The 27368-nt window shown below is 33.7% G+C and overlaps 2 protein-coding genes and 2 pseudogenes across 4 annotated transcripts; 2 read left to right on the forward strand and 2 right to left on the reverse strand.

Moving 5' to 3' along the window:
• Positions 1 to 124: 124 nt before the first annotated feature.
• LOC111301851 (protein TRM32-like) lies at positions 125 to 3796 on the reverse strand (annotated as a pseudogene).
• Positions 3797 to 7721: 3925 nt separating this feature from the next.
• LOC111302156 (fasciclin-like arabinogalactan protein 4 pseudogene) lies at positions 7722 to 9319 on the forward strand (annotated as a pseudogene). The gene has a single exon (XR_016328332.1). The product of XR_016328332.1 is annotated as a fasciclin-like arabinogalactan protein 4 pseudogene (transcript).
• Positions 9320 to 17950: 8631 nt separating this feature from the next.
• LOC111301392 (putative protein phosphatase 2C 23) lies at positions 17951 to 21540 on the forward strand. The gene is made up of 4 exons (XM_022897007.2): positions 17951 to 19803; positions 19902 to 20015; positions 20789 to 21053; positions 21164 to 21540. Exons 1-4 carry the CDS (start codon positions 18103 to 18105, stop codon positions 21277 to 21279), a joined length of 2196 nt encoding a protein of 731 aa, XP_022752742.2. The 5' UTR covers positions 17951 to 18102; the 3' UTR covers positions 21280 to 21540.
• Positions 21541 to 22990: 1450 nt separating this feature from the next.
• LOC111301393 (actin) lies at positions 22991 to 25855 on the reverse strand. 2 transcript variants are annotated; one of them, XM_022897008.2, is made up of 5 exons: positions 25741 to 25855; positions 25121 to 25193; positions 24574 to 24967; positions 23434 to 24047; positions 22991 to 23315 (listed from the first exon to the last, which is right to left on the reverse strand). In XM_022897008.2, the coding sequence occupies exons 2-5, from the start codon at positions 25178 to 25180 to the stop codon at positions 23250 to 23252; spliced, it is 1134 nt and encodes a 377-aa protein (XP_022752743.1). In that variant the 5' UTR covers positions 25181 to 25193; positions 25741 to 25855; the 3' UTR covers positions 22991 to 23249. The 2 variants fall into 2 exon arrangements, with proteins under 2 accessions (XP_022752743.1, XP_089600960.1); XM_089744834.1 differs by lacking the exon at positions 25741 to 25855 and adding an exon at positions 25657 to 25675.
• Positions 25856 to 27368: the final 1513 nt, after the last annotated feature.

Consider the following 27368-nt stretch of genomic DNA (forward strand, 5'->3'; position numbering starts at 1 on the left):
TATTTAAGTAACAGAGAACCCTAGAAATCTGCGGACTAGAACGGTGTCGTTCAAGCGCATACTGGGCCATAATTTGACACTTTGGATGTGTAATGGGCCGGATTTTTCATGGTCAATTTGGACCCATCCGGAAAATATGAAACATTAATTATATAAAAATTCAAAACATTGTAAAATGCTGACCAATTCAAGGGACCATATATTCAAGGAGAAGGTCTTCGGGAAATATATAGATGATTTTTCATTGATCTCAAGAAGTGCCTCATTAACTAGATCAAAAACGAGCTGGTGATCACAGTTGCTTTCAACTTTCTAGTTCAGGGTGCAAAAATGTCTCCAATTCCTTGAACAATGAAGGGTTCAATGGTTGGTCCGTTGAGTACCATGTTTGGAGGTACTCATTTTGTATGAAACCTGAGAGCTCAAGAATATCTCTAACATAATTGTAGCAAGGAACGGCGTTGTTATCTGATTCAAAGATTAGGAAGCGACTGCTGGTTCCCATGATTTCATATTCAACACTTTCATGGTTTATGCGGTCTTTTAAGAAGGTACGCAGTTTAGCCAAAACAATTAGCAGCCACTCCTCCAACAATATGCATGGATCAATTTTCTGAATTATGCATCGGAGAAGTATTCAAAATTTCTATTAAGCAAGACTGCAACTTCCATTGTGCAAGTTCATATTGTAAGGTAGACATATTTATCTTCTGAGATTGGAAGCACTGCCTTGCTAGTTATGTCACTTAAATATGAAGTTGGTGTTGAGAATAATGACTCAAATCTCATAAGAAATTTATTTGAGATTTATCAGATATTGCTTGATGGACAAGAAGAATTGTTAAAAAAAAATTCTAAGAGAAAGATGATTCTTAATAGGTAAGTTTGACTTGTAAGAGAAGAATTCTAAAAAAAAAAAAATTCTTAATAGGTAAGTTTGACTTACAGAAAAAGAATTTTAAGAGAAAAATGATTTTTAATGGTAAGTTTGTATGGTTATAAATAAGTGAAGTCTCTACAGGATTAAGTATGAGAAAAAGATGTAAGAGAGTTGTAGAATTTTGTAGGATAGACACCCCATAGGAGTATTGGGACTCAACACCTTATGTGTGTGTATGTTTGTTTGTAAGTGGATTAGAGGAGATTGAGTATGTATGGGAGCATATGGGTATGTATTTAGTTATGTTGAAAGTGTGCACAAAGATTTTGATTTGTGTTTGTTTGGATTAAGAATATTTCATAGGATTAGAGTAAATTGAGAGTGTCTTATGAGTATTGATTGTTGAGTGAGGTTGATAATTTGATGTATGTTTGTAATTCTCTATAATTAATGGATATTGTTTCTCATCCATGAACGTAGGTTGATTGAATCGAATCACGTTAAATTGTTGTCTTTTGTGTATTTGATTTATTGTTTGATTTCGTTCCGTTAGTGTGATTAGATTGGAGGCTTTTAGTCCAACAACAGTTGGTTGTGTAAGCTCTCTGCTTGGATGAGTGCAAAAACACTATCCCGCTCATGGTAAGGACTGCTTTTATCCATTGGCAGCTAACTGTGTCTTCATTGGAGTCGCATGGTTTCCCATCTGTCAATTTTTCCTGTAAGTCAGCCCCTAGAACAGCTTCTACTTGTTCAAATTTATCTATATCTTCAGGAAAACTAATTGATTTTGGTTCATTATGTGCATCACTTTCCTTGTTTGCATCATAATCTAAGATACTACTAATTGGCATCTCTCAAGAAAGAGCATCGCGAGACACCTCATCTAGAAGGAAGCAAAAGGACTCAAGATCAGATAGAGAGGAAATCCTTCTGAAAAAATTCGGAGCATGCCCTCTTGATAGAAATTTATCGTCATCGGTCAATTTTAAGCTCTTAGAGTGATGCAAATCAGCCTCTTTGCTTACACTATGCTCAAACAATTGAGTATATCTATCTAGCGACTCATTTGTAGACATTGTTCTTCTTATCCTCTTGAGTCTACAATTTCTTGTATCATTATCAGAAGCATTAATCTGAAGAGAACTATTGAAATTGTTTATAGTATCCTGCTCCATAGTTGTCTTTTCGGACACCTCTCTGTCATTTGAAGATAATGTATCTCTTAAAGAAACCTGGAGGGTGAGTCCATCCACCATTGTGTGGCTAATGCTCTTTCTCCTTTCCTTGAGGGCCTGCTTTATTCTCTGCTTAATATCCTTGAAGGGATTCATAACAAATGATTCCACCTTTGAGAATCAGATCCCTGGGATGAAGAGCTTGCTTCTTCTGTTATGATACTCCTAGAACTATCATCAGTTCTCAAAGCCCTTGACTTTGATAATTGAGTACCAGCGAGTGATTTTTCTCCTTTTCTGAAGCACCAAACTTCCTTCCGCTTGTGCTCAAGTGTACTAAACCTAAGATATCTAGTGCGAGATGAATCAGGTACTGGAAATAACCCTGAATTTGTTAATTTTACTGTCTTGGAAGTTTGCTATCCGGGAAAATGCTGTGAAACACCAACCTCCGGGTCTTGGAGAATATCTAGGAATAAATCTTTGTTTACCTTAAATATCTCCAAAACATCCACGCCCTCCTTAACCTGATTATCTGAAACTTCTTCGTTGAGCTTCTTAGCCATTAGCTTCTGATTAATTAAGGTTGTGGGTCCCCTTCTTTTATCAGACTTCTGGAATATAGTATGCTTTCCAGAATTCTCAGTATGTTCCAAGTCGTTGTCTGCATCCATTCTGTCATGGATATCAGGCTTTTTACTCCTTGTAACTTGTTTCCTCGGGATCTCTGTTCAGAGAAAAAGTCGAGCTGGTCTCAGAGGTATCAGCTCTCATTCCGAAGAGACTAATTGGATTAATCCAACCAAGACCAAAACCTGAAGGTACCAGATGATGCGTTGAATCAGTTTGCTGTGACTGTGGTCTTGCAGAAAAGCCCAAAATCTCAGGTATATGGTTCTCTTCCTTTGGCTTTTCTTTACCAGTTAACCCTTTTGTGGATGCTTTACCAGAGCTTTTGTTGGTTGAGCCTGTTTTTCTTGTTTGCTGTTGAACCTGTTAAATTAGGCAAGTCAATTGATACTGTTGCATGCAAAAGAAAAAATTCCATTGAATGACTAAACCAACAATTAGAACTTGATGTTTGGCTGTTGATCGTCACATGTAATAGTATATATGAAGTTACTAAGAATTTTATGTCAACTTACTTGTATATGGCCCTCCTCACCATCTGATAATCCTTGGGTTTCACCAGGTTCACATTCCATTGTAATCGTTTGCAGATATGCACAGCCTGCAATTAAGATAAAATAATGCTAAGATCTGGTTGGATCAAGTTGGCACGGTAAAATCAGATTTCTTAAGATGAGATCTAATTACGTTTCACTTAGCAGTGAACTACTCAGCTTGCTTATATTTAAATGCAAATTAGTGCTGCAACCGAAATGGCCTAAATTGTACCATACAAACCAAGCATTGTGCAGCGTTACAGATAAAATTTTGCTGCCTGGGGTGTCTGAGGATACAAACTTTTGCAGCCTTATAGCTTTGATGCCATGGTCGATTGGACAAACTAACACGCTAACGGTCCATTTAGGAGCCCAATTGGAGGGCTCTCATTGCACTGGAGGGTGCGTTTTATGGCTGGAACGGACTCCCAAATGAACCCTAAGTCTGGAACTTTTAATAGGGGATGCATCAGAATACTTATTATTACATTTTAGTAAGAAAAGCCTTTACCATTGTTATATCTTTCACTTAAATGCATCAAAACAGTACATTCTATGATATTGTGAAGCATTTTATCTTAATCCTACATTGGTTTTAAAGCAAAAATTGCATTCATCTAATTAAGGGGACTGGAAAAAAAATAATTGACACTTTCAGCAATAAAAGCCTTAAAACTGATATGGATTTTGCCATGTCAAAGCATGGTTTAGAGTGTTAATATCTGCAGCAAAGACATGAGATAAAAATTAGAAGCTCTAACATTATTCTCTGTACCACATGAAAAAGGTCAAGCCCCAAAATTTCTTTCAAGGTCCTTTTACACATCATAATGAAGTAGTTTCTTGCTAGCATTACATCTGCCATGTCTTCCTCTGTTGTACTTTCAGTGTTGGAACATCAATTTGACATTTTGCCAATGATGGTAGACAAGAACATTAAATATGTCCCCCATGCAACCTGTATGACAACTCTCAAATTCAACATCATCATGATGTTCATAAAATTCCCTTCCCATGTTGAATTCAGCCACAAATAATTGCTTCCTTAAAGCCTGAACCCTCTGGAGTAATGCTCGATTTCAACTAGAAGGCCCAGCCTCCTGTAAAACCTTACATAGCGGAAAAACAAGGTGAAAAAAGGGGACTCAGTATTTCCTATACCTAATGCATCAAGTATGAATAGGTAGAGGGAAAAAATTAATTTGCCAAAAGCATTTTGAAAGCTTAATCATGTTAAAATCTTACCTGAAATACAGAAGGGCTTAGGATTTTCTTTAGGCATGAGAGAGCTCAAAGCTCTGAACCAAGCAAGAAAGTGAAAGAGACAACAGAAAAAACCTATATATTCAACATCTAATTTATTTCTCTTTGTCTCCCTTTCCGTTTAAGCTGAGAAATCCTTTCCAGTGACCTACAACTTTGAAACTTAAAAACTATACGTGCTGATTAAGCCTTTAGGCAAAGAATTACCCTCGAATGTTTACTTAATTTTTGGTACAAAACATGCATGCATCATCAATTGAGCAGAGAGCATTGCAGTTTTGTTTGTTAAATCAAGTTTTGGTGGTTGAGAATTCAACAGAGGGGATCCACTGACGGAAATAAGAAAGTCATGAAGAAATAAGATACTTCAACTGATAAATATAATTAAGAAAAAAGTATATATAAACTGTTCTTATCATTTTATATTTATATGAGTTGTTCAAAGCTTTTGATGTCCACTTGGAGGGACTGAACATTAGAATTTAGAACCTAAAAAATTGGCCTAGAAAATGGCTGAAAAGGGTTTCAAACTATTCCAGAAGCCAATGCCTCAGGCTGATCATTGATCAAGATCAACCTACCCAAATCCCCTCGCAACTTTGCCTGCACACTTACTTTTCACCTGGTGGTGAATGGTGATGGAGATGCTTGACGTTATATGTAAGCAGGGCCAAAGCTATAAGTTGCTTTTGCCTGTTGGATTCAAAGTAGCCCAAAATGCGAGCTGTTCCTTCCTGTTAAAAAAAGTTTGTCGTTTAGTTGCTATGAGAAGCAATCACTTTTGTCTTTAAATCTGCCATTTTACTCCAAAAAAATGATAGCCATGCAGAACTCGACACCTTCAAATTAACAAAAAAAGCAGATGCAAGCAAAGCTGCCTCTGTCCTTTCAATTTCTAAAGCAAATATGGGTCTCCCTGCATGGACGGTGACTGCTGTCGTAGCCACCGCCCAGCATTTAGACACAGTCCTTACAATCAGGGCCCCCACTCTTAGCACATAGCCGTCCCTAATAAGGAATCCTAATTTTTATGACAAAAATTAAACAAAAAATAAAATGAAAGTGAAGGATTTAACAATCTCATGTTCTCATCAGGACAGATCAAATTGCTTTAAATAAGCTCCATGTATGCAAGTCTGCATGGGATAAAAGTTCAGGTGTGTTCAGCCTTTCACCAATAACTTTCAGGACTCATGTTTTCTGCTATAAATTTATTGCTCTCATTTATTTTTCTTTTTTTTTTTTTTTTTTAACATTAAGAGAGTAAAGCTCTAATGCAAGTAAATGAGAGAGAAAATGTTTGATTCAAAATAAGTCTTTAATATCTCTTCAAACACTTTTAGTCACTAAACTAAAAGTTTAGGGATATTTATTTCTCTATTCAATCATAGTCCGAAACACCTCTCCAGCCAAATTAATTTCATCTCTGATCGATCAATCCTTCTCCATATAAGAATAAATACATATATATGTATGATTAAGTAGATATTTAAATTTTATTGTAACATTCAATTAATGTCAAATATTAATTTTAATAAATTTTATTTAATATAAATATTTTGATAAAATTTTTAATCGTAATAATTATTTTATTATTTTTAATCTCAACGTCATTCAAATTTATCTCAAATATTTTTTAATTTTAGAGTTTTATTCTTTTTGTAAACAATCCATGGTATATAGCCCTACTATATACATATTTGACTCAAATTAAAGAAGCATTGCTCTTGGGATATTTATAAAATATTTAGTAATAATTAAATTCGGTTGTAATTTATGATCTTGTTATATTTTTGGAATATTTATATTTCTTTCCATGTGGATTTGCTGGAGCTGGAGTCATATATCTTCAAATGGCGGAGTCCTGATGGTTCGTGCACATTGAGGCCACCATTGTCATCGCAAAATTTAATACAATAATCAAGTCAAGCTATCATGCTTAGAAAACTATGATCATGTCGGACAACTTTTTTTTGAAAATATTTTTTGTGAGGTCAGCGATTCTTGATTTGTAAGTTTTGTTAAGTAGATTTATTTTTTTTAATTAATTAAAATAAACTTATTTATGTCAAAATTAATAAATTTATAAAAATTATTTTATTATAATTTTAAGTGAATTTAAACTCAGAGAATGAAAAAAGTATATTTTATTTACAGCTTGAATTAAATATTTGTTAACACTTTGTTTTAGATTTGATTTTTTTAAAGTGTAAAAAAAAATTATTACAAAATGTTTGGATTAAAGTAAATAAATTCAAACTATGGAGGGTAGTTGGTTGGGTTAGGGCAAATATTTACCCATCATGAATTTAATCTGATTCGATTTTTTTTATATCCAAACTTGATTTTTAAAATATTATTATTTTTAAAATATAAAATATTATTTTTAATATAAATATAAAATTAATTAATTAAAATATAATTTTTTTATATATATCAAATCGAATAAAATTAAATTTGTCTAAAATTTGATCCGATTTTAATTTTTTCCTCCATCACACTTGATATTTAATTTTAAAAAAATTAATATTAAAAGATCAAATTAATTCAAAACTCATCAAATATAAGTCAAATCGCCTTTCTAAATCAAACAATAATTCATTAAAACAACGCTTTGAATTTAATCAAGTTTTTTCTCTTAATTTTGGTTTATATATACACATAATATTTATTTTCTCATTTAAAACCTAATCTTATCATCAATAAAATTAAAAATTATTGAAAATATTATTGATAATTCAAATTTATTTAATTGTAAAAAATTTATCAAAATTTTTAATAAAATACTTATTTTAAAAAATAAAAAAAATTAAAATTTTTAATTTTGTATTCTTATACCAAAACCTTTCAATTTATCGTTTTAAATTTTAAAATTTAATTAATTATTTTTAATAAAAATCTCACAAAACTTTACTTGAAAATTTTATTTAAAGTTTTGTCTGTAACTCAAGTTATTAAAAAGATCACCCCTTCGATTTTGTATATATAAAAAAAAAAAATCAAGCTTTAATTAGGACTCCCTTTGTTTCAATTAAGTTAACAAAACCTGTCGTAACAGCACGTGTAGTTACCACATCAATGCTGCGAATGTGGAAAATGAAAGGAAAAAATTGCATCGATCTGTATAGAAATCCAACTCATCATCATCATCATCATCATCATCATCATCATCATCATCATCATCATTATGATCATCCATCATCCCCACATCATCAAATCATACTCTCTTTCGCACTCACTCACTCTCCCACTCTCCACTCTGCCACCCTTCAAACAATCTAAGCCACTACGCCCATTGTTTTTCTTTCACTCTCAAAACTCTGCAAAGACAGAGAAAGAGAGCAAAAGGTATGGCAATTTCATTCACAATTTCCCATATTACCCCTCTCGTATTCTTTTATTTACTCCTCCTATCCTCCTCCTCTAAAACCACCACTGCCACTGCTCTCAACATAACCTCTATCCTCTCCTCCTTCCAAAACCTATCCTCCTTTTCCTCCCTCCTTTGCTCCACCTCCGTCGCCTCTGACTTCACCCGCAGCGACCCCATTACTTTACTCGCCGTCCCAAACTTATACCTCTCGCTTTCTCCTTCCTCCGACGTCACGCGCCGCCTCCCACCATCCTCTCTTGGCGACATTCTCCGCTACCACATTCTCCTACAATACTTCTCCTGGACCGACCTCCTCCAGATCCCACCCTCCGGCGTCCTCGTAACCACTCTCCTCCAAACAACAGGCCGGGCCCGTTCCAACTTCGGCGCCGTTAATATCACCCGTAACCCTTTAACCAACTCCATCACAATCCAATCACCCGCTCCCTACTCCCCCTCAAACGCCACCGTTTTGTCCTTAATCAAAACCCTCCCTTACAACATCACAATCCTAGCCATTAATTCGCTCCTTGTTCCCTACGACTTCAATTTAATGGCTTCCGAAACCCGCCCTCCCCTTGGCCTCAACATTACCAAAGCCCTAATCGACGGGCACAATTTCAACGTCGCGGCCTCGATGTTATCCGCTTCTGGCGTTGTTGACGAATTCGAAGCCGACGAAGGCGGTGCTGGGATCACTCTCTTTGTCCCCACCGACGGCGCCTTCGCCGATCTTCCTGGAAACGTGAAATTGCAGTCGCTTCCAGCTGATAAGAAATCGGTGGTTCTAAAATTCCACGTGCTTCATTCTTATTACCCTTTGGGTTCACTGGAGTCCATCGTGAACCCAGTTCAACCCACATTAGCGACGGAAGATAACGGCGCTGGCAGCTTCACTCTCAACATTTCCAGAGTCAACGGATCCGTGGCGATCGATTCAGGAATCGTTCAAGCATCGGTTACCCAAACGGTTTTCGATCAAAACCCCGTTGCGATTTTCGGGGTTTCCAAGGTTTTGTTGCCTAGAGAGATTTTTGGGAAAGATCCGACGGTGGTAACAGCAAAACCGGGGAATGCAGTGGTGGGGACAACGGTTCCACCACCGGAAATATCTCCATCGCCAGAGAATTCACCTGGGTTAAGTGGCCCAGCATCACATCTTTCGTCACCGCCGGGCTTTCGAGAAGAGATAAAATCGGACGGTCAGAGATATCGAGTGCAGAGCTGCATTGTTGCTCTGTGTTGTATAGGATTGTATCTACTGGTATGAGCTTGAAGCATAATTATTTTCATATTTTTTTCACTCTAAATTACTGGATTCTAAATTCTATCTCCAGTGCATCAATTTTTCTTCCCTTTTCTTGTTGTAAAATGTAAATCTTTTCAATTTGGTAATATAGTATCCTGCATATGTATCATTTCAATAATTAATGGAATTTTCAAGAACATTCATGCTTAATCTCTTTTTATACAGTAAATTCATATTTTTGATTATTTGGTAGATAAAAAAATCCGGGTCTTCCAAATTCAACAGTCAAGACCCAATTTTTTTTTCTTTTTCTGTTTACCCTTCTGTAGCAATTACAAAACTATAAAGAACCAAACTTTTCCATCAAAATCCTGACTTCTCAGAGCTTTGCAGCACCGCCAGTTTTCCCAAAGTTTTGATTTTTTTTGGGAATGGGCAAAAAGCGGCTTGTTTTGGCCGGTAGAGCAAAGTTGCTACAAGAAGCTGAAGTGGGGGCAGTTTAGTAAAAAGAGAAATGCATGCATTTTACAACAAAACTGCAGAGAGGGTGAGAGAATCTAACATGTTTTGGACTGTTACGGCGTTTTGCTAGATTTTTTTTATCAAGTCATTGCATTGCTGTAAGGGCAGTAGTGAAGAAAGCAAAGAAAGTGGGTGACAGAAGGCAGGGTGACGGAGGATTCTGGCCTGGTCCCATGATTTTCTACGGTTGAGATACGAGATTGAGTTTAAGTGAAAGCGTGCTTAGCTGTTTGATGCTTGATAAGATCAGTGTGAAAAAAAAAAAAAAGAAAAGGACAGCGTACGGGGGGAGATCAAGGGTGAGGTGTGCTCGCAGCTCAGCTTTAATTGAGTTCTTGTTGGTTCCATGTAAAATGTAAGACGTGGGCACTTGTCTGATAGTTAACTGCATTTTGAGAGACTTTGTCACGATTTCAAAAGAAAAGGGTTGATGGGTCCGGTTGGAGAACTTTTGGATACTGCCTTTGGCAAGGGAACCCCACAAGAGTAGAAAATTTTATAAAGCTTATGATCTCGAATCCGGTTGTAGAAAATTTTGTAAAGATTGGTTTTCTATGAAACATGATAGATGATTTTGACTTTTAGCTAAAAAGATGGGATCGATGGTTGTTTGTTTTGAGCTCCATAGAAATGGTGCATCTCAAATAAATTGTTTGCATAAATTCTAAAGTAATTTGTTCCAACTAGTAACTAAATTGGTGGTGTTAGCCATTAATTCTTTCAAATATACCGAAGACCTTTTCCTTGTAAGATATGTCGAAGGTATCATTTTTAGGCAAAGGATATCTTTATTGGTGTAGACTTAATAATTTATATATTTATTTCATGTAAAAAATTAATAATTCATGTATTTATATCGATTTTTATATAAAAATTACGTGTCATAATTTATATCAATGTAAAAATATAAAATATATTATTTATGATTTTTATTAAAATTTTAAATTATATTTTTTTTATATTTTTTATTTATATTATTTTTATATCATATCGTATTTAAAATTATCATATCTTAAAATCATATTTTTCATATATTTAATATGACATAGACCAAATGCTACAGCATGGAAAGGAAGGAGCCCAATCATTATTGGCTATTTTCTTCCTCTAGGCCCAGCAAACTAAGAGGCAAACAAGGTCTTTTCTTCTTGATGAGCCGACATAATTCCCAATTTACAATCACAACTCAATGGGCTGCAATTTGGGTTTAAATCTGTGGGGTTTTAAATCTGTGAAGAGAAGGCAGAGTGTGAAGCCTATGAATGATCATATTGTCTATTTTGAACATCTTTTTCAAGTCAATGCCATGTTTTTTTTGAAATACAATAAACCTGTCACCCCACCCACAAACAAAACCAGTTATCTTGGTCTCATGGTCAATTGAATTTGAACTTGGGAGTTGTGCTGTAACTGAGCTGTTATTTGAAAAAAAATGTGTATGAATTGGTCATAAGCAAGAAACTTTTGGGTCAATTAAAAAGAAATTGAAGATGTTGGTATTTTACTAGTAAAAATTTATGATAAAAATACTCTGTAAATTAAGAAGGTTGAATAAAACTTTGAGTAAACAGGAATCAAAATGTCAAAGCAATTTAGTTGAAAATTCAGTAATATTGACAGGATCAAAACATGGAGAACAATACAGGAATATCATTTTCCCTTTGAATATCGATTGGCAAATAGTAAGTCAAGACCTCTCTCTTCTGCCTACCTTCCTTGCACGCATAAGACAAGATGTTTCCCCATGGTGCATGTGGATGAGGTAAGAGCCTAAGATAGATTAGCCTGAGAGAGACTATATTTGATTTGAGTGATCGCATGCGTGTCTTTGAAATTAAATAAGAATATCAATTGATATTTATCATCTTAATCAACTTTAAATGATGATATTTATCGTCAAATAGTAATGTGAATTTTCTGAAATAACAACCAATCTTGTTGTCAAAGATGGCAAATAGAAGGAGGGGATCAGGATGTGGGATGGCAACAGAATGCAGAGACAATTTTCTCAACAGTGATCCGTAGTGGAGATTGGTGGTGGTGATCCTGATGGTACCTGACACTGACCATGGTGGCTACAATTTCATTCCCAGTCAAACTATCTGGATTTGTGTTTGCTCAATGGCTAGCATTCTCTCTTTAAATTATCTTTCTTGATTCACAAATTTTACCCCAATTTGATATCCTTGCAAATTAAGTTTCATTGACTTTTATAACTTCTAGATTCTACCTGTAGTCTGAATCAAACTTCTATATTAGGTCATGTTTGAATTCATTTTCCCTGTCCAATATGAAAGCACAAGCAGTTATTCATTGACTTCTTATAACTTCTACAATATTAAGTTTGAATTTACTTTGTTTTCAATTATTCTTTCCAATACTCTTCATGTCATAATTCGCAGATCATTTCAAACCAAAACATCCTTGATGTTTTATGGAAGAATAATTTAATTCCAAAACAGTAACATTGATCACACAAAAACAGGATTGAGACAAGACAGATTGAGCATAAAGATAGAAGATTAGACCCAACAGAACTCAACCTATGACTTTTATGGGGCTTTAAGAAAAAGCTTTTGTCCCTTTGTTCCAGGAAAGGTGATTTGGAAATTAGGATTGAGGACAGTGAAATGAGGGAAAAAGACCAAGGTTCCTGGAAACTCCCTTTCTTCGCAGTTAAGGGATTCACAGTTATTGTTTTTGGTCAAAATCAAAGTGTGTTTCTTGATAGAAATGGGAAAAAAAAATCACTGTTAGGGGAATTTTTGGTTTTAAAAGATAAATTGGTCTTTTGCTTTCATTACAAATTATAAATAGACAATTAATAATATTTTTAACTTTTGAGTTGATTTGATATATATAATATCACATGAATTTAATTACGTTATTATTTTATTTCATAATTTTTTTTATTTATAAATAAAATCATTCAAATACTATCGATCTATCTTATTTTTTTTAATCTCTTTATTTTTTTACTTCTTTCAATTAATTTTTAATTTGAGCGTTAAAATGTAAATGTAAAAAATATTCCTTGCATTTATCCTTAATTACTCTCTTTCTCTCATGTAATATCAGGGCATTGACTCTCATCTCCAAGTTCTAACACCAACATCCACCTACCAAGTTCGACACCAACATCCACCTACCTAGGACAAGAAATTCAATTTTATTCCATCCTTTTAAGACACATGATTCAGAATGCTGGGTTTTAGGTAAAAAAAGAAACAATATGAATCTACCAATGCCTAAAAGAAAAATGTGAATGGAAGAAATAGATTAGGCCGAATAAAAAGAAAAAGAGAATGGTTTAGATGAAGTGGACAGCAGTATGAATGTACACACATGCAATTGTGCCAGCAAGGCCAAAAGGTCCACCATGATAATAACAACAAGACCCACTAATGACTAAACTCCACAGCTTGAATTGAAAAACACCCACCAGCTATAGTGGAAACACTAAACAATTAAGCTATCAAATGTTGCATCTTTCCTAATATAATATATATATATATATATATATATTTTAACTAAAGTCAATATTTTAGGCACCCAAATCAACATTGACATGTATATACATTTTTTTATATCTCCAGCTTGATGAGTCAATGTATCAGGCCACCATATTTTCTTCTAGAGCTGTTTGAAGTTCAGAAAATGTGTTCTAAAGAAATATGGGTTGATGAATTAGTCATTATTCATGATATAAGCATTAGAAGTTTGTTGGGATTTAGTATTATATTATTTTTGTCAATGTAAATGATCACCAAGGAAGGTTTTTTTAGTCCAAGATTGAGATTTCCCCCCCTTTTCCCTCCTTTTTCAAGTCAAAATCAAAACCTAAACAACCCATTTCTCTCCATTTATCTTATTGTTCATAAAACAATTTGTTACCCTTTTCTAATCTTCTTCTCTTTCTTTGTATTTTATTTTCATACATGTCAATAAGTTCAACGAGCGAAAGAGATTCGAATTTCATTCGAAACTTCACATTTTTAACTTTATTTATTTTTAGTTAAAAATTTGTAGATATCATTTTTATCTTCATTTCCATCTTTATTTTCATTTTCTCGAGAGAGGGTAAAGTTGTGTTTATGATCAAATTAGATTAATCTTCAACACCATGATTATTGAGTAAGGCACTAATAAAAGTGTAAACTGAGCAATGTAACAGTAAGTCAAAGAGTGAAAGCTATACACAAAGGTGAATCCAAAAGTAAATGGGATTTTATTTTCACATCCATTATCTATATATAAAGCAAGGGACCTTGAAGATTCATATTATTTTATGAATATTTAAAATATACATATTTAGTTGAATTACACAAGAAAAAGTAAAAATAAAACAAAATAAAAATTGACTTTTTTTGCTTGAATAAAATAAAATTTAATTGAAGCATGGTTTTTTCTCCTTTGACAACAATTCTTGGAAGGAAATGCAATGAATTGAGTATCTGACCATCTATCTTTTATAATAAAATATGAGAAGCAAGTTATAATTATACACACTTGGTCAAAGTGAAGAGTTGAGAATTGAGATGAATTGGTGATAATAAAACAATAAATTAAATTAATTCATAAGAAATCAAAACAAGATCAAGTGTATATTTGACTAGATAATATAGAATAAAGGAACTATGATTTTAGTTCCCTTGCATGGATAATGCTTTGACTTGTTCTAGAAATATTCAATGAAGGTGCCCCAAAACAAGGTTAACAATGTAATATAGTGGTATTTATTTTCTTTCAAATTGAAAACACTACTCCATATTTATCCAAAAAAAAAAAAAAAAACCCTATTTCATAAAACAAAATACTCTCCTTTTATTTACTCATTCTGTCATATTTGCTTTGTCTATTTATTTTAGGATATCTCAAAATTATGTCTTTTTTTTCTAATATTTAAAACTCTTACTTTTTATATTTTAAAATTATATTTAAAATTTTTGTTTACTTTTTGACATTAAAAATCATAGAATTTTAATTTTATAAAAAATTTTAAAATTTAATATTAAATATATTAAAGTCAATTTTTTTTAAACTCCATGAAAATTAATACATGACAAATATTGGGATGGAAAGAGTATTTAATTAAAAAGTTCAAGATATAATGTTTCTTTTATTTCTTTTGGGAGTCCATGTTCCAAATCTTTTTTTTTTTATAATTATTTTGTACATTTCTTTTATAAAACACCGGTTAATTTTAATACTAAAAAGAGAACTCAACAACTTAAATGTAAATAAAAAACCCTAATTCATGAAGTTCATCTTAAAGTACTTAATAGAACTACTAAATTTAATTTGAATAAAAGAGTACTTAACAAAAATCTCACCATGAATTCATATTAATTAAACCACTCCAAGTATTGAATCATTTGATGTGTGAATACTATAAGAATAATCCATTTAATTGATAAAATAACTAGAGTAAAAATAATTATAAATTCCTTTAAACAAATTAATAAAATAAGGTTTAAAGATGTGGAGTGGGTCAATTGGATTATGGAGATGGCTTAGCAAGGGTTTCTCCACTTGCAAATATTGAATGATAATGGCTTTGAATTCTTAAGTGGGGATATTATTAGGGAAGTGGGAATCAAGCTTTTCCCATTGTTTAATTTAATCAATTAATAACAATATAATAACCTAGGCTTCTTTTGTACTCTCAGTTTATTTATTTTTATTTTTATTTTTCATAAAGAGAGATATAGATTAGGTTAATCTCCATTCATCCAACTTTGTTGTGCTGGTGTTAGCCTCATCAATTATTATGTATCTTAAAATTATTTAGTCTTGTCTCACAGTGAGAATTTCATATACAGTCACTATAGTACAATAAATTAATCACAATTTAAAATTGTGTGAGATTTATAAAAAATTTATTTGGAGTCTATACTTATAATTGTCAACTCTTACACAATTATTTATTTTAATTAGACGATTATATTATTATAATAAATAGAATTGTAGGTGATGTATTCTCCCTAATACATCACTTAAGTTTCGAGAGCATTTCATCTATAATTTTTTTACTATAATTTTTTCATCACAATAAATAATATAAGAGTCAATTATTTATAAATGTTGGAACCATATAAAATTTTGATTGATCTCATATAATTTTAAAAGTTGATTAATTAATTATAATGTAATAATAATAAGTGATATACTTCCATTTAAATTTTAATTTGATATCATCTCTTAAAAATAATTATACAAATTAATTGAATTAAAAAATTTAATTTTTTTATAAAATATTTAAAATAATTTAAAGGATTACATATAAAAATGATTTATGTAATTTATATTTTCGTCACAATTATGCTTAAAGAATTAAAATTCTCAATTTAATATTTGAACTTAAAGTTTCATTACTTACTTTACCCGTCAAAAAAAAAAAAGATGACATGGTATCGAGGACTAATCATATGTCGCCGTGCCATTGCCACGTAATATGAGGAACCACTATCATGTCAACAGTTAAAAATATATATAAAATAAAGATTAAGAAATTCAAAAATATGAATTTTTAGTTTCCAACATTAAAAAAAAAATAGAAGAGAGAGAAAATAAGGGAAAGATGAGAAACACCAAAGAAAGGGGACGAAAGATTTGATCAAGCAGAAAGACAGGGAGAGGGAGAGGGAGAAAGCAGAAACGGAATGAGGAAAGAAGTCAACCGGAGACAAATCCGATAAGGTTAAAATAGATCAATCCACCTATTTCGGACCGGCCAGATCATCTCTTAGTGGGAGAGATGCCATCGTCGACAGGCTATACTTCCTCCTCCTTTTCCCTATTCCCTTCTCTCTCTTTCCGCGGCTCCTTCACTTTTTTTCTAATTTTTTATTATGTTTCAAAAAATAAAATTAAAAATAAAATTTATATGAATTTTTTAATTTTTTAATTTTAATTAAAAAAAATTTTAAAAAAAATAATATGACATATGATATGCTTTTATTTACTGAAATTTATCACATTAGCATTAATTAATACTGTTAGTCAAAATATATATTTTACAAACAAAATTAAACTTTAAATATTGAATTATAAATTTTTATTCTTAAAGTACTAAAGCGACGGAAGTGATAATAGTTTTAGATCAATGTATTTAACCCTAGTTTAAAGAGCATAAGCGAGCAATTGTATTGGATGAATAATATAATAACATTATTATTAAAATAACAGAGATCCAAAAGTCAAGCTGAGCTGCGGATCGTACTCGGGGAACGTATCGTTGACATAAGAGGTTCCAGATGTCACTACTGAGGTACCAGGTGTCAGTCAAAATTGCTTTACCAACCCTCTCCTCTTGATCCAACGGTGATGGTGGCACGTTTTTCAGGTATATTTAAAGAGCAGTTTTCTTGTGGTGGCTCTTTGACTTTTGGAAATACGCCAGAATTTAAGACCTCTTTCAATTTTTCACCTCCCACGCTTTGACCAAACTCTTCCCCAAATCTCCCCTTTGGAGCGTGGTTAACACTTTAATCTCAATTTTCTAAAAAAATTTCATTTTATTTCATTTAACACTTTTATTTTGTTGTCAATCAAGAAAATTAGTTTTCTTGTAAAAACATGAATGCTTAAACATTAACATAAAAATAAAGGATTCATTAATTCTTATAAACAAAATTATGAATAGCATCAAAAAAATGAACAAAATTATAAAATTTTATTATTTTAATTTTATCATATATATTGTTTATATGTTTATGAATCTTGTGCACGAGTTTAAGTTTTTTTAGTAAATATTTAATTATGAATTAAGATATCATTTTTAATAATTCAAATAGCAAAAATTTTATTTATTAAAAGGTTAAACTTTTAATTAAAAACAAGTTCACTCTAAACAAAAATCTTTAAACCTCTTCCAAAGAGCTTACAAAATGTTTTTTATGAAAGGGAAATGTTGACATAGCTAATCTTCTAATTTCTTAGGAAATGATCGATTTAAAATATTTGTTAAACTTTTTTTTATAAATAAGATTATAATTTATAAATAAAAAATATTAAAATTTAAATCTTAAATTCAATCTCTTCTTTTTTTAAAAAAGAATTTTACAAATCGCCAAAATTAACGATATAAAAGTCATCAAAATTCAAAGCATTTTTATCAACTTGTGATAGAGCGTGTATCCACGCTCTCAAAACTGAAACTGAATTAAGATTGGAATAAACCCATCCACTAAAACACCACCAATCTAAGCTTTCAAAGCCCCCAAACCTTAACTGAGTTCACTTAACCCCCCTTCGTGGTCAACGCCCCACTCACTGTCCCAACAAATAAAAGCATGAAACATTAACAAAAATGGAAACCCAAAAAACCTGTATTTTTTCTTCGTTTTGAAAAGCCTGCCCTTTTCCTTAACAAAAGTCAACGCCCCCAGCTCCTCTTCTTCTTCTTTTTCTTCTGTAAATTTAAGAGCGAAAATAAGAGCAAAAAGAAAGAAAAGCTCTTTTTTTTAGTTATGGGTAACGGTTTCGGCAAATTAAGCATGTGCTTCACCGGCGGTGGTGGATATGACGGAGAAGAAGCTCGTCGTAGAAAGAAAATCTCCATGTTACTATCGGATCCTCTCGACGAAGGACTTGGTCACACCTTCTGCTACGTCAGACCGGATACGACCCGATTCTCTTCGTCCAAGGTCTATTCCGAAGAGTTCGCCACGACTTTCGGCACAATCTCGGGAGCCTCCGTTAGCGCCAACACGTATACGCCTCTTTCTACAGCGCTGGTGGACCTGTACGTTAGTTACAATAGCAGCTGTTTCGATCGAGCCGCGGCTTTTGAGAGCACGACGTCGTTTTCTGCGATCCCGTTGCAACCGATTCCGAAGAATTTGATTAACTCTTCGGGTCCGATGTCAGGTGGCCTCGTGCCGGGTTCGGGTCCTTTAGAAAGAGGGTTCATGTCGGGTCCGATTGAGAGAGGGTTCATGTCAGGTCCCCTTGATAATATCAGTAACAATTACAATCGCGGGTTATTTTCGGGTCCGCTCGAAAAAGGCTTTTCCGATAACTTTCAAAGAAGCTTTTCTCATGGAGCTTTTGCTTTTAAACCCAGATCGAGAAAAAGATCTTTAATTCGAGTTCTCCAAAGAACCATCTCAAAAACCGTTTCTCGCGGCCAAACTTCAGTCGTGGCACCGATTAAAGGTGTCGTTTCAGTTAAAGAACCCGAATGGATAATCGGGTCCGATAAGAACCCGATTCATCATCACAATGAGAATTCGACGGTCAGTAGTTTGAATCTTAGCAGGGAAGGTAGTTTAGACGATGATGAGTCGATGGAAAGTCAAAATCTTCAATGGGCACAGGGGAAAGCAGGAGAAGATCGGGTACACGTCGTCGTTTCGGAGGAACATGGATGGGTTTTTGTTGGGATTTATGATGGATTCAACGGTCCTGATGCTCCAGATTTTTTGTTATCAAATCTTTACTCTAATGTTCATAAAGAACTCAAGGGCTTGCTGTGGGATGATGGGTTTGAACACGCCCCTGCAGCTTCCCCTGAAGAAGAAAAACAGAGCAGGGAACCGGAACCGGCTAGGGGTTGTTCCGATGATGCATGTTCCCGGTCTATGGAGCAAGAGAATTACCCCTGTGAGAAAGAAGATGTTGATATAGATTCAAATTGGAGTTCAAGAAAGAAAAAAGGAAGGAATTTGAAGTATAAAGGCGTGGCGAAGAGGTGGGAAGAAAATCAAAGGAGGTGGAAGTGTGAATGGGATATGGAAAGATTAGAACTTGATAGGAAATTGAAGGAGCAGTTGAATAGAAATAAGTCTGATGGATCAAGATCAATGATAAATCATGCTGATGTTTTGAAAGCTCTGTCTCAGGCTTTGAAGAAAACAGAGGAGTCTTATTTGGGTATTGCTGATAAGATGTTGATGGAGAATCCAGAGTTGGCTTTGATGGGTTCTTGTGTGCTTGTTATGTTGATGAAAGGTGAGGATGTCTATGTGATGAATGTTGGGGATAGTAGGGCAGTTTTGGCGCAAAAGGCGGAGCCTGATTATTGGTTGGGGAAAGCTAGACAGGATTTGGAGAGGATTAACGAAGAAACATTGCATGATCTTGAAGGTCTTGATGAAGATAGATCTAGAACAATTCCGCATTTAGCTGCTTTTCAGCTTAGTGTGGATCATAGCACCGGTGTAGAAGAGGTAAAATCTCATAGACTGATCTTTAAGTACAAAATGAAATGATTTAGATATCCTTTTTGGTCATTGATGGATCGAGATTGATTCTTGTTTCTTTTCAGGAAGTTCAAAGAATAATATATGAACATCCGGATGATGCTTACTCGGTGATGAATGACCGGGTTAAAGGTTCTTTGAAGGTTACGCGTGCTTTTGGGGCTGGTTTTCTCAAACAGGTAACTATCGCTCTAACTTTTTTAACTACTTTAAAGAGAATATGCTCAATTAGATTTGGCTTCAGCATAAAAGGTTTGCCCTTTTATAATGAATGTTGTCCAGAACTGGCCAAGTTACAGTTGATTCTTGGAGCATTGTTCTGAGAAAGCAACACATGGAAAACATTAGTTATAGCCATAGTTATGCAAATGCAAATTGAAATCGATCGGCAACAAGCTTTGTTTAATTCCGAGATTTTATACTGTATGATCTATTAGGAATCATTGGCAATAGCTAATAAAATGCGAAACATCAGACTTGCAGTTCTTTCTATTCTCGCACTCCCCCCACCCCCCAACGCGCACACCAAAATAGAAAATATAAAGAGCAGATGAGATACTAGGAACTATTGTTACAAATGGGTAAAGTTATAACTGCAAGTCCAAAGAATAAGGCTTTTCAGAAGAGAAGAGCCAAATGACATTCTGCAATAAGATGAATAGCATACATAGAAATAGATCTTTTGCTTTCCTTTTCTGTGAAAAATCAATTAGGGTTGTGATCATTTGCCTGATAAAAGAGAGATCAAATAATCTATTCAAATCCAACTATTTCAATTTTCAAGTGATTTGCTCTGGAAAACACAGCCTTCTGCAATGTGGTGGACCAAAGGAACTTAAGAGCATATATTTGCTAGTTTTTGCATTTGCCTTTGGAGATTTTGTTTGATTAGATTTGAAAATTTTTGATTAAATTCTATAACTTACCCTCATTTCGCTTTGAAATTTTGCAGCCTAAATGGAATAATGCACTATTAGAGATGTTCAGAATAGATTACAAAGGAACTTCTCCATATATCACTTGTGTACCATCTCTCCATCACCACAAATTAGGTCCCAAAGACAGATTTTTGATATTATCTTCTGATGGGCTCTATCAATACTTAACAAACGAGGAGGCTGTGTCTGAGGTTGAACTTTTCATCACATTGCAACCTGAAGGAGATCCTGCTCAGCATCTTGTTGAGGAAGTGCTGTTCCGAGCTGCAAAGAAAGCTGGTACTATTCAAAAATCAGTCTCGATAAACATTCCTTTTTCTTCTTTTTTTCCTCATTATAGATTTTACTAAGAACACTAAATTTAATATATTTGATGATGGTTATTGCAGGCATGGACTTTCATGAGTTACTTGAAATACCACAAGGTGATAGACGGCGGTATCATGACGATGTTTCCATTATAGTTATTTCTTTAGAGGGAAGGATATGGAGATCTTGTGTATAAGTAGAGAAAACTACAGATAGAAGATATAGAGAAATCAAAAGTTCGGCATTTCCCTTTTTGCCGGTTTTTATCCTGCTCACCTTTGTACGTAACATGCAATTAAGCTCCTCGGAGGTTTGAGGAACTCAGTTGTGAAAATGTACTGGGTGGTGAGGGATGTAAAGGTGTAAAAGCTGGTTCATGTTGATTATAAACTGTCATAGAAATTGTAATTTTCTGTTAATAAATGACATTCCTTCTGAGAAAGGGTTTTGTTCTTCATTATCCATTATCCCCACTATCACTTTTTGTAGTTCTTTCTCTAAACAGCCCATGATTTTGGCAACACTAGTTGAGCATCTGCACCTTTTCTTTTAGTAAACAAAAGACTGGCATGGTCCAAAAATTATGCTAGACAAATATTCTTGCCTTGAACTTGTTTTATAGCTTTTTCCTCATTTCAGGTTAACAAGGTTGCATTGGTTGCTTAAAAGCTTAGAAGCATCTCAAATATATATATATATATATATATATATATATATATATATATCTACTTTCAATTCTGCAGGCAATATTCCCCCTGATGAATGAACACTTCTCTGGAGAATCTAACTGAGAAGATATTGAAACTGATTTGTCCTACATCAAAGCCACTGATAATCTGCACAAACTCAAATGTTCAGAACAGCTCCAACTTTCTTCATTTTCTTGTCTTCTTCAACCCGAATGCTTTGGCTTATCAGCAAAAGCTGTTAAAGCATTCCTCATGCCTTTACAGTACTGAAGATATTCAAAATAACACTCTTACCATAGTCATTAGGTACCAGATAGTATTTGCCCATTTGTAATTTCATTTGAAACTAACATGTTAAAGGTAAAAATGATCATTTCAAATTAAAGGTCTGCAGTCTGCGGATCATTGTTCTTCAAAGTCAGCAGCCAGAACCAGAAGGAAATTGATTAAACTTGTATTATTATTTCAAGCAGCAGCCAATGTCAAGTGCTGACCTTTTTGCTCATTTAATGATAGAGCAGTTTCTTGTCTAGGGGAAGATCATCAATGAACCTACACCGACACAAAGCACAACTAAACACACCCCATTAAATGAAGTAAAGTTTAGAGGGAGTCCATTTTTCTTGTCAGCTGAAAAATTGATTAAAACCCTGTGCAGAACAAGAAGAAAAACCTTCCTTTTCAGTAACCCTTGTGATTCAGTCAGTGGCTCACTCCACGTAGCAAAATGACCGCCCTGGGATGAGGTGTAACAGGACCCTACTTGGCTAAAAATTGCTCATAATTGCTCATAACTGCTAACGACTTTGGAATTGAGAGTAAATGCAATATTGGCGTTGGGGGAGTCTGGTGGATGCCTCATCAGCCATTAAAACCTGTCATTTTTAATTAAATTTCTAACCAAATATTTTCAGTCCCTGAGCGCTTAAAAATTTTAGCTATCCCAAGCGTTTCCTTTGCTGCTAGGCATGAAATCTTGGCCTGTCAAGCTGATTTAAACACTATTTCTTGGACGGGTTTGTAAGAGGATGCATAGAAAAGCTCGTGGGTTGGGTCAGCTGATCTTTGGGGTTCCTTTTGGACCCAAGAGATTTTTTAGTTGAATCACTTTCATGCTGGGTCCTTTATTGGACCTTGGATTGTTTTTCAAACAACCTATCCGAGCCAAGTTTTGTCTCGTTGGGTCGAATATGGGAGAGAATGGAACAGCTAGAGAAATGACAATAATCACAAAGAGTTTTGGATGGCATTGCCTGAAAATCGTTCAAGAACTGCTAAAGGGAAATAAAAACGAATGAATTTGAACTCTATCATCATCACCGCCGTTCTTAGTTCACTTTTCAACAATATGAACATTAAGAAAATAATGGAAATAGAAAACAAAATAAATTTATGAGAACCGGCATAGATCAAAAACTTGCAAGCTGAAATTGGTTTGCCAAAAAACAAGACTTTACGCCTCTTGCACTCTGAAGAATTAGAAGCACTTCCTGTGCACAATAGATGGGCCCGATTCATCATACTCTGCCTTAGCAATCCACATCTGCATTCCAATCACAATGAGTAAATGTCTTTAGTTTGTTCTGTGAATAATTGTCAATTTGTCATTAACAGCAACTACATAAAGTCAGCATCAAGAGTTAGCTGAGAGATGCTAATACCTGCTGGAAAGTGCTGAGAGATGCTAGGATGGAGCCTCCAATCCAGACACTGTATTTCCTTTCAGGTGGAGCCACCACCTTAATTTTCATGCTGCTCGGGGCCAAGGCAGTGATTTCCTTGCTCATTCTGTCAGCAATTCCTGGGAACATGGTAGTTCCACCACTGAGAACAATGTTTCCATACAAATCCTTCCTGATATCAACATCACACTTCATGATAGAATTGTATGTGGTTTCATGAATGCCAGAAGCTTCCATTCCAATCATGGAAGGCTGGAAAAGGACTTCTGGGCATCGGAAACGCTCAGCACCAATGGTGATCACCTGGCCATCAGGCAACTCATAGCTCTTCTCAACGGAAGAACTAGTTTTAGAAGTTTCAAGCTCTTGCTCGTAGTCAAGTGCAATATATGCCAGCTTCTCTTTCATGTCCCTCACAATTTCACGCTCAGCTGTAGTGGTGAATGAATAACCACGCTCAGTCAAGATTTTCATAAGGGCATCAGTAAGGTCACGACCAGCTAGATCAAGACGGAGGATGGCATGAGGGAGGGCATATCCTTCATAAATGGGGACAGTATGACTCACACCATCTCCAGAGTCCAGAACAATACCTACATTAAGTATTGTAGAGAATAGTTAGTAGATGAAAAATGAGCAAACATAAATTAGAAAGATACAGATCCTAAATTCTAACTATAAGTAAATAGGCATTGGATCAGGAAGACTTTATAATATGAAAATCACTAAATGAGCCCAAAATCAATAGAAACAAGACAATAGGGAGAAATGGGAACCAACTTGAGGTCACTTCACATTTTTCCCTAATTAATCCACAAAAAAAATCCTACAGGATATTAAGAATGTCTTTAAACAAAGTGCAAATTTGACTTTGAGATTGCTTAACTCAAGTTTTATCCAAGGGATTGAGAGCTATGTTGATCCAAGTCTTAATTTTCCCTGAAGTATCCGTGTCAGACACATATCCATGCATGGGAATGGAGGTCCAACCCTCCAAATATATGTAAAGACTTAAAAAAATTGAACATAACCCGTTTCTAACACTCACCCCCGAGTCCAAGTACATAGATGGAGAGTAGTCAATTGCTTAACAGTTTGGCCAAAAAAAAAATTGCTTACCAGTTGTACGACCACTGGCATAGAGGGAGAGAACAGCCTGGATAGCAACATACATGGCTGGAGCATTGAAGGTCTCAAACATGATTTGGGTCATTTTCTCCCGATTGGCTTTCGGGTTGAGAGGTGCCTCAGTGAGAAGAACTGGGTGTTCTTCTGGAGCCACACGGAGTTCATTGTAGAAGGTATGATGCCAGATCTTTTCCATATCATCCCAGTTGCTAACAATACCATGTTCAATTGGATATTTAAGAGTAAGAATACCACGTTTGGACTGAGCCTCATCCCCAACATATGCATCTTTCTGACCCATGCCAACCATCACACCAGTGTGACGTGGACGACCCACAATGCTGGGGAACACAGCCCTTGGAGCATCATCACCAGCAAATCCAGCCTAAAAAATGCAAAATGCATCATTAGAAAAGATCATATACATAAATCTTCATTATCCAAAAAAAAAAAAAACATACATATATCTAAAGACAAATCCTTAGAACACCAGATCACTCATAAAAATATGAAAGACAGAGTATCCTAAAACCGATACCTTGACCATTCCAGTTCCATTGTCACAGACAAGTGGTTGAATATCCTCACCATCTGCCATCTTGTATCACCAGCTGAAATAAAATATCAGAATTAGATCAACATCACAACAATAAGGGAAGCAGTCCACAATTCAACAAGCATGATTTGAATCAATTATGAGCCAAGATACAATACCTAATCATCCCTATTCACAGGGAAATTGGAAAGTTGCATGCAAAACAAATTGTGACAAAATTACCAGTCCACTATAAATAATCTATCACAAACAATTAGTTCAAGAAAAACTATTGACTAAATTGTAGAAGAGAAACCCTTCATAACTTTATCTTTTTTATTGATAAACAAATTAGAATCACAAAAAATAAAGCTAATTCCTGGAACATTATTGAAAATGAAATCAGAAAACATCCTTAGATCCCATCATTAGAAGCTAAAGAACAATGAACAAGAGCCGTTAAATCAATTAAACACACCCAAAATTATCACAATGGCAATCAAAATCAGGTCGAAAATCAACAATTTATGTAATATTACATGATAAAACGGGAATGTGAATTATTCGTTTCCTGTCCTCTTTTAAATTTTCCTATATTTTCTCAGGAACCAAACAGAAATCACCTGCGCAAAAGCAAAAGGAAAACCAGAGAAAGATGATCTGAGCTGCCGCCCTTTGGGTTCAAAGGAAAAAGGAAAATGGTAAGTGAAAAATGATACGCTTTTTGAAATTTAAAATGCGAATGGAAAATTTTTTAGTTGTTTTTAAACTTTTTACCGGGTCCTTCGGTTGTCTGCTCGTTTTGAGGTTAAGGACCGCTTCAACAGCGCTCCAACGGTAAAACCGGTTTCCCATCCATCTTAAAAATTTTTCTTTATATTTATAATTTTTTTTTGGAATATTTTTATATTTATTATTAAACATAATTATTCATTAACATTCTTTTCAAAAAATTTATTCATTAACATTGCAAAGATAAATAGATCCCTAGACATAATGCAAATGATTTATCTATCTTTTTTAAAAAATAAATTTTCATAAAATTATCTTTTATTTTTTGGCCTAGTGGTCATAGAAATCTTAACGAAGACATTATTGTTTGGATTCGAATCAAATCTCTTTTTTTTTTTTTTTATGTAATAATACGTTGTCCTCTTTTAAAACAAAAAGGATAGTAAAATTAAGTTTGATCTTTTACAATTTCTTTTCACTAATCTCTAAAATTATAATTTTGTTATTAAAAAAAAAGCTTATCAATAAATGGAAAAAGGGACAATTCAAATTTGTGAATTCTATTTTTTTGATCAAAAGTTAAAACAATTGGTTTGTAAATCTATAATAATCTATCAATGGTGCTCTAGCATTTTGTGTGTATGTGCATGTGTTTTTTTATAAGAAGTAATTATTTTAGGAGTATATCAATTAAATTTTATTTTACAAAAATGTAGCAAAAGTTGCTTTAATTTAAACATAAGAGAAAATATTCATTGAATTTAAATTAATAATTTTATTTATAATTTTACTCTTAATTTTTTTTTATTTTTCATATTTCATATATACCCAAAATAATGAAAAAAAAATAACTTTCCTTCTTTTTTTCTTTTTTTTTTTTTTTAAATTGCCCCACATTTACCCATTATTCCTTTCATTCTTATCAAATATTTAGTGTAAATAAATTATTAGCTTATAAATGCCTAAATTTTTATTGACTAAGTCTTATCTAGAAAAGTGTGAAATCTCAATATGCAACTTATTAAAACAATCATGAAACAAAAATAAATTCTAAAATAGTGAAGGAATAGTACTAAAAAAGAAGGGGAAACACAAAAACTAAAATAATTTTGCCCAAATGTTTTGTAATATTCATGTGACATAAGTCTAAGATCAACAGTCATCCTTCCAAATAGTAATAACTTCATGCCTAAAGATAACAAGCTTATTTCGGAGAGTTTAAAGTTGATATTCAATCTTAAAATTAATTGATAATAAATAAAAATTTTTTATCATATTTATGCATTTAGGATATTACTAATTTAATGAACCTAAGATTAATTTCTTTTATCTTACTCTAATAATATTATTAATATCAATAAGGATTGGTTAAAGTGGTTAAAGTTTAGAGTTTGAATACAAAGCATTTATATTCGAATCTCTATAATCTCTTGTTAGTAGACGATTTGTAAATTTGAAAATTTTCAAAAGATCGTAAATTTCGTTGTGGGTTGATGGTTTACCCTAATATTAAAGATGG

This window comes from Durio zibethinus, chromosome 15, assembly GCF_047325235.1.
Source record: "Durio zibethinus cultivar Kanyao isolate XHJ-2024 chromosome 15, ASM4732523v1, whole genome shotgun sequence".
Taxonomy (NCBI): Eukaryota; Viridiplantae; Streptophyta; class Magnoliopsida; order Malvales; family Malvaceae; genus Durio; species Durio zibethinus.

Coding starts and splice junctions, on each gene's coding strand:
- LOC111301392 (XM_022897007.2), top strand. CDS start 18,103: ATGGGTAACGGTTTCGGCAAATTAAGCATGTGCTTCACCGGCGGTGGT. Junction 20,016..20,788: donor GGGCTGGTTTTCTCAAACAG/GTAACTATCGCT, acceptor GAAATTTTGCAG/CCTAAATGGAATAATGCACT. Junction 21,054..21,163: donor CCGAGCTGCAAAGAAAGCTG/GTACTATTCAAA, acceptor TGGTTATTGCAG/GCATGGACTTTCATGAGTTA.
- LOC111301393 (XM_022897008.2), bottom strand. CDS start 25,180: ATGGCAGATGGTGAGGATATTCAACCACTTGTCTGTGACAATGGAACT. Junction 24,968..25,120: donor ATGGAACTGGAATGGTCAAG/GTATCGGTTTTA, acceptor TGCATTTTTTAG/GCTGGATTTGCTGGTGATGA. Junction 24,048..24,573: donor TGCCAGTGGTCGTACAACTG/GTAAGCAATTTT, acceptor TACTTAATGTAG/GTATTGTTCTGGACTCTGGA.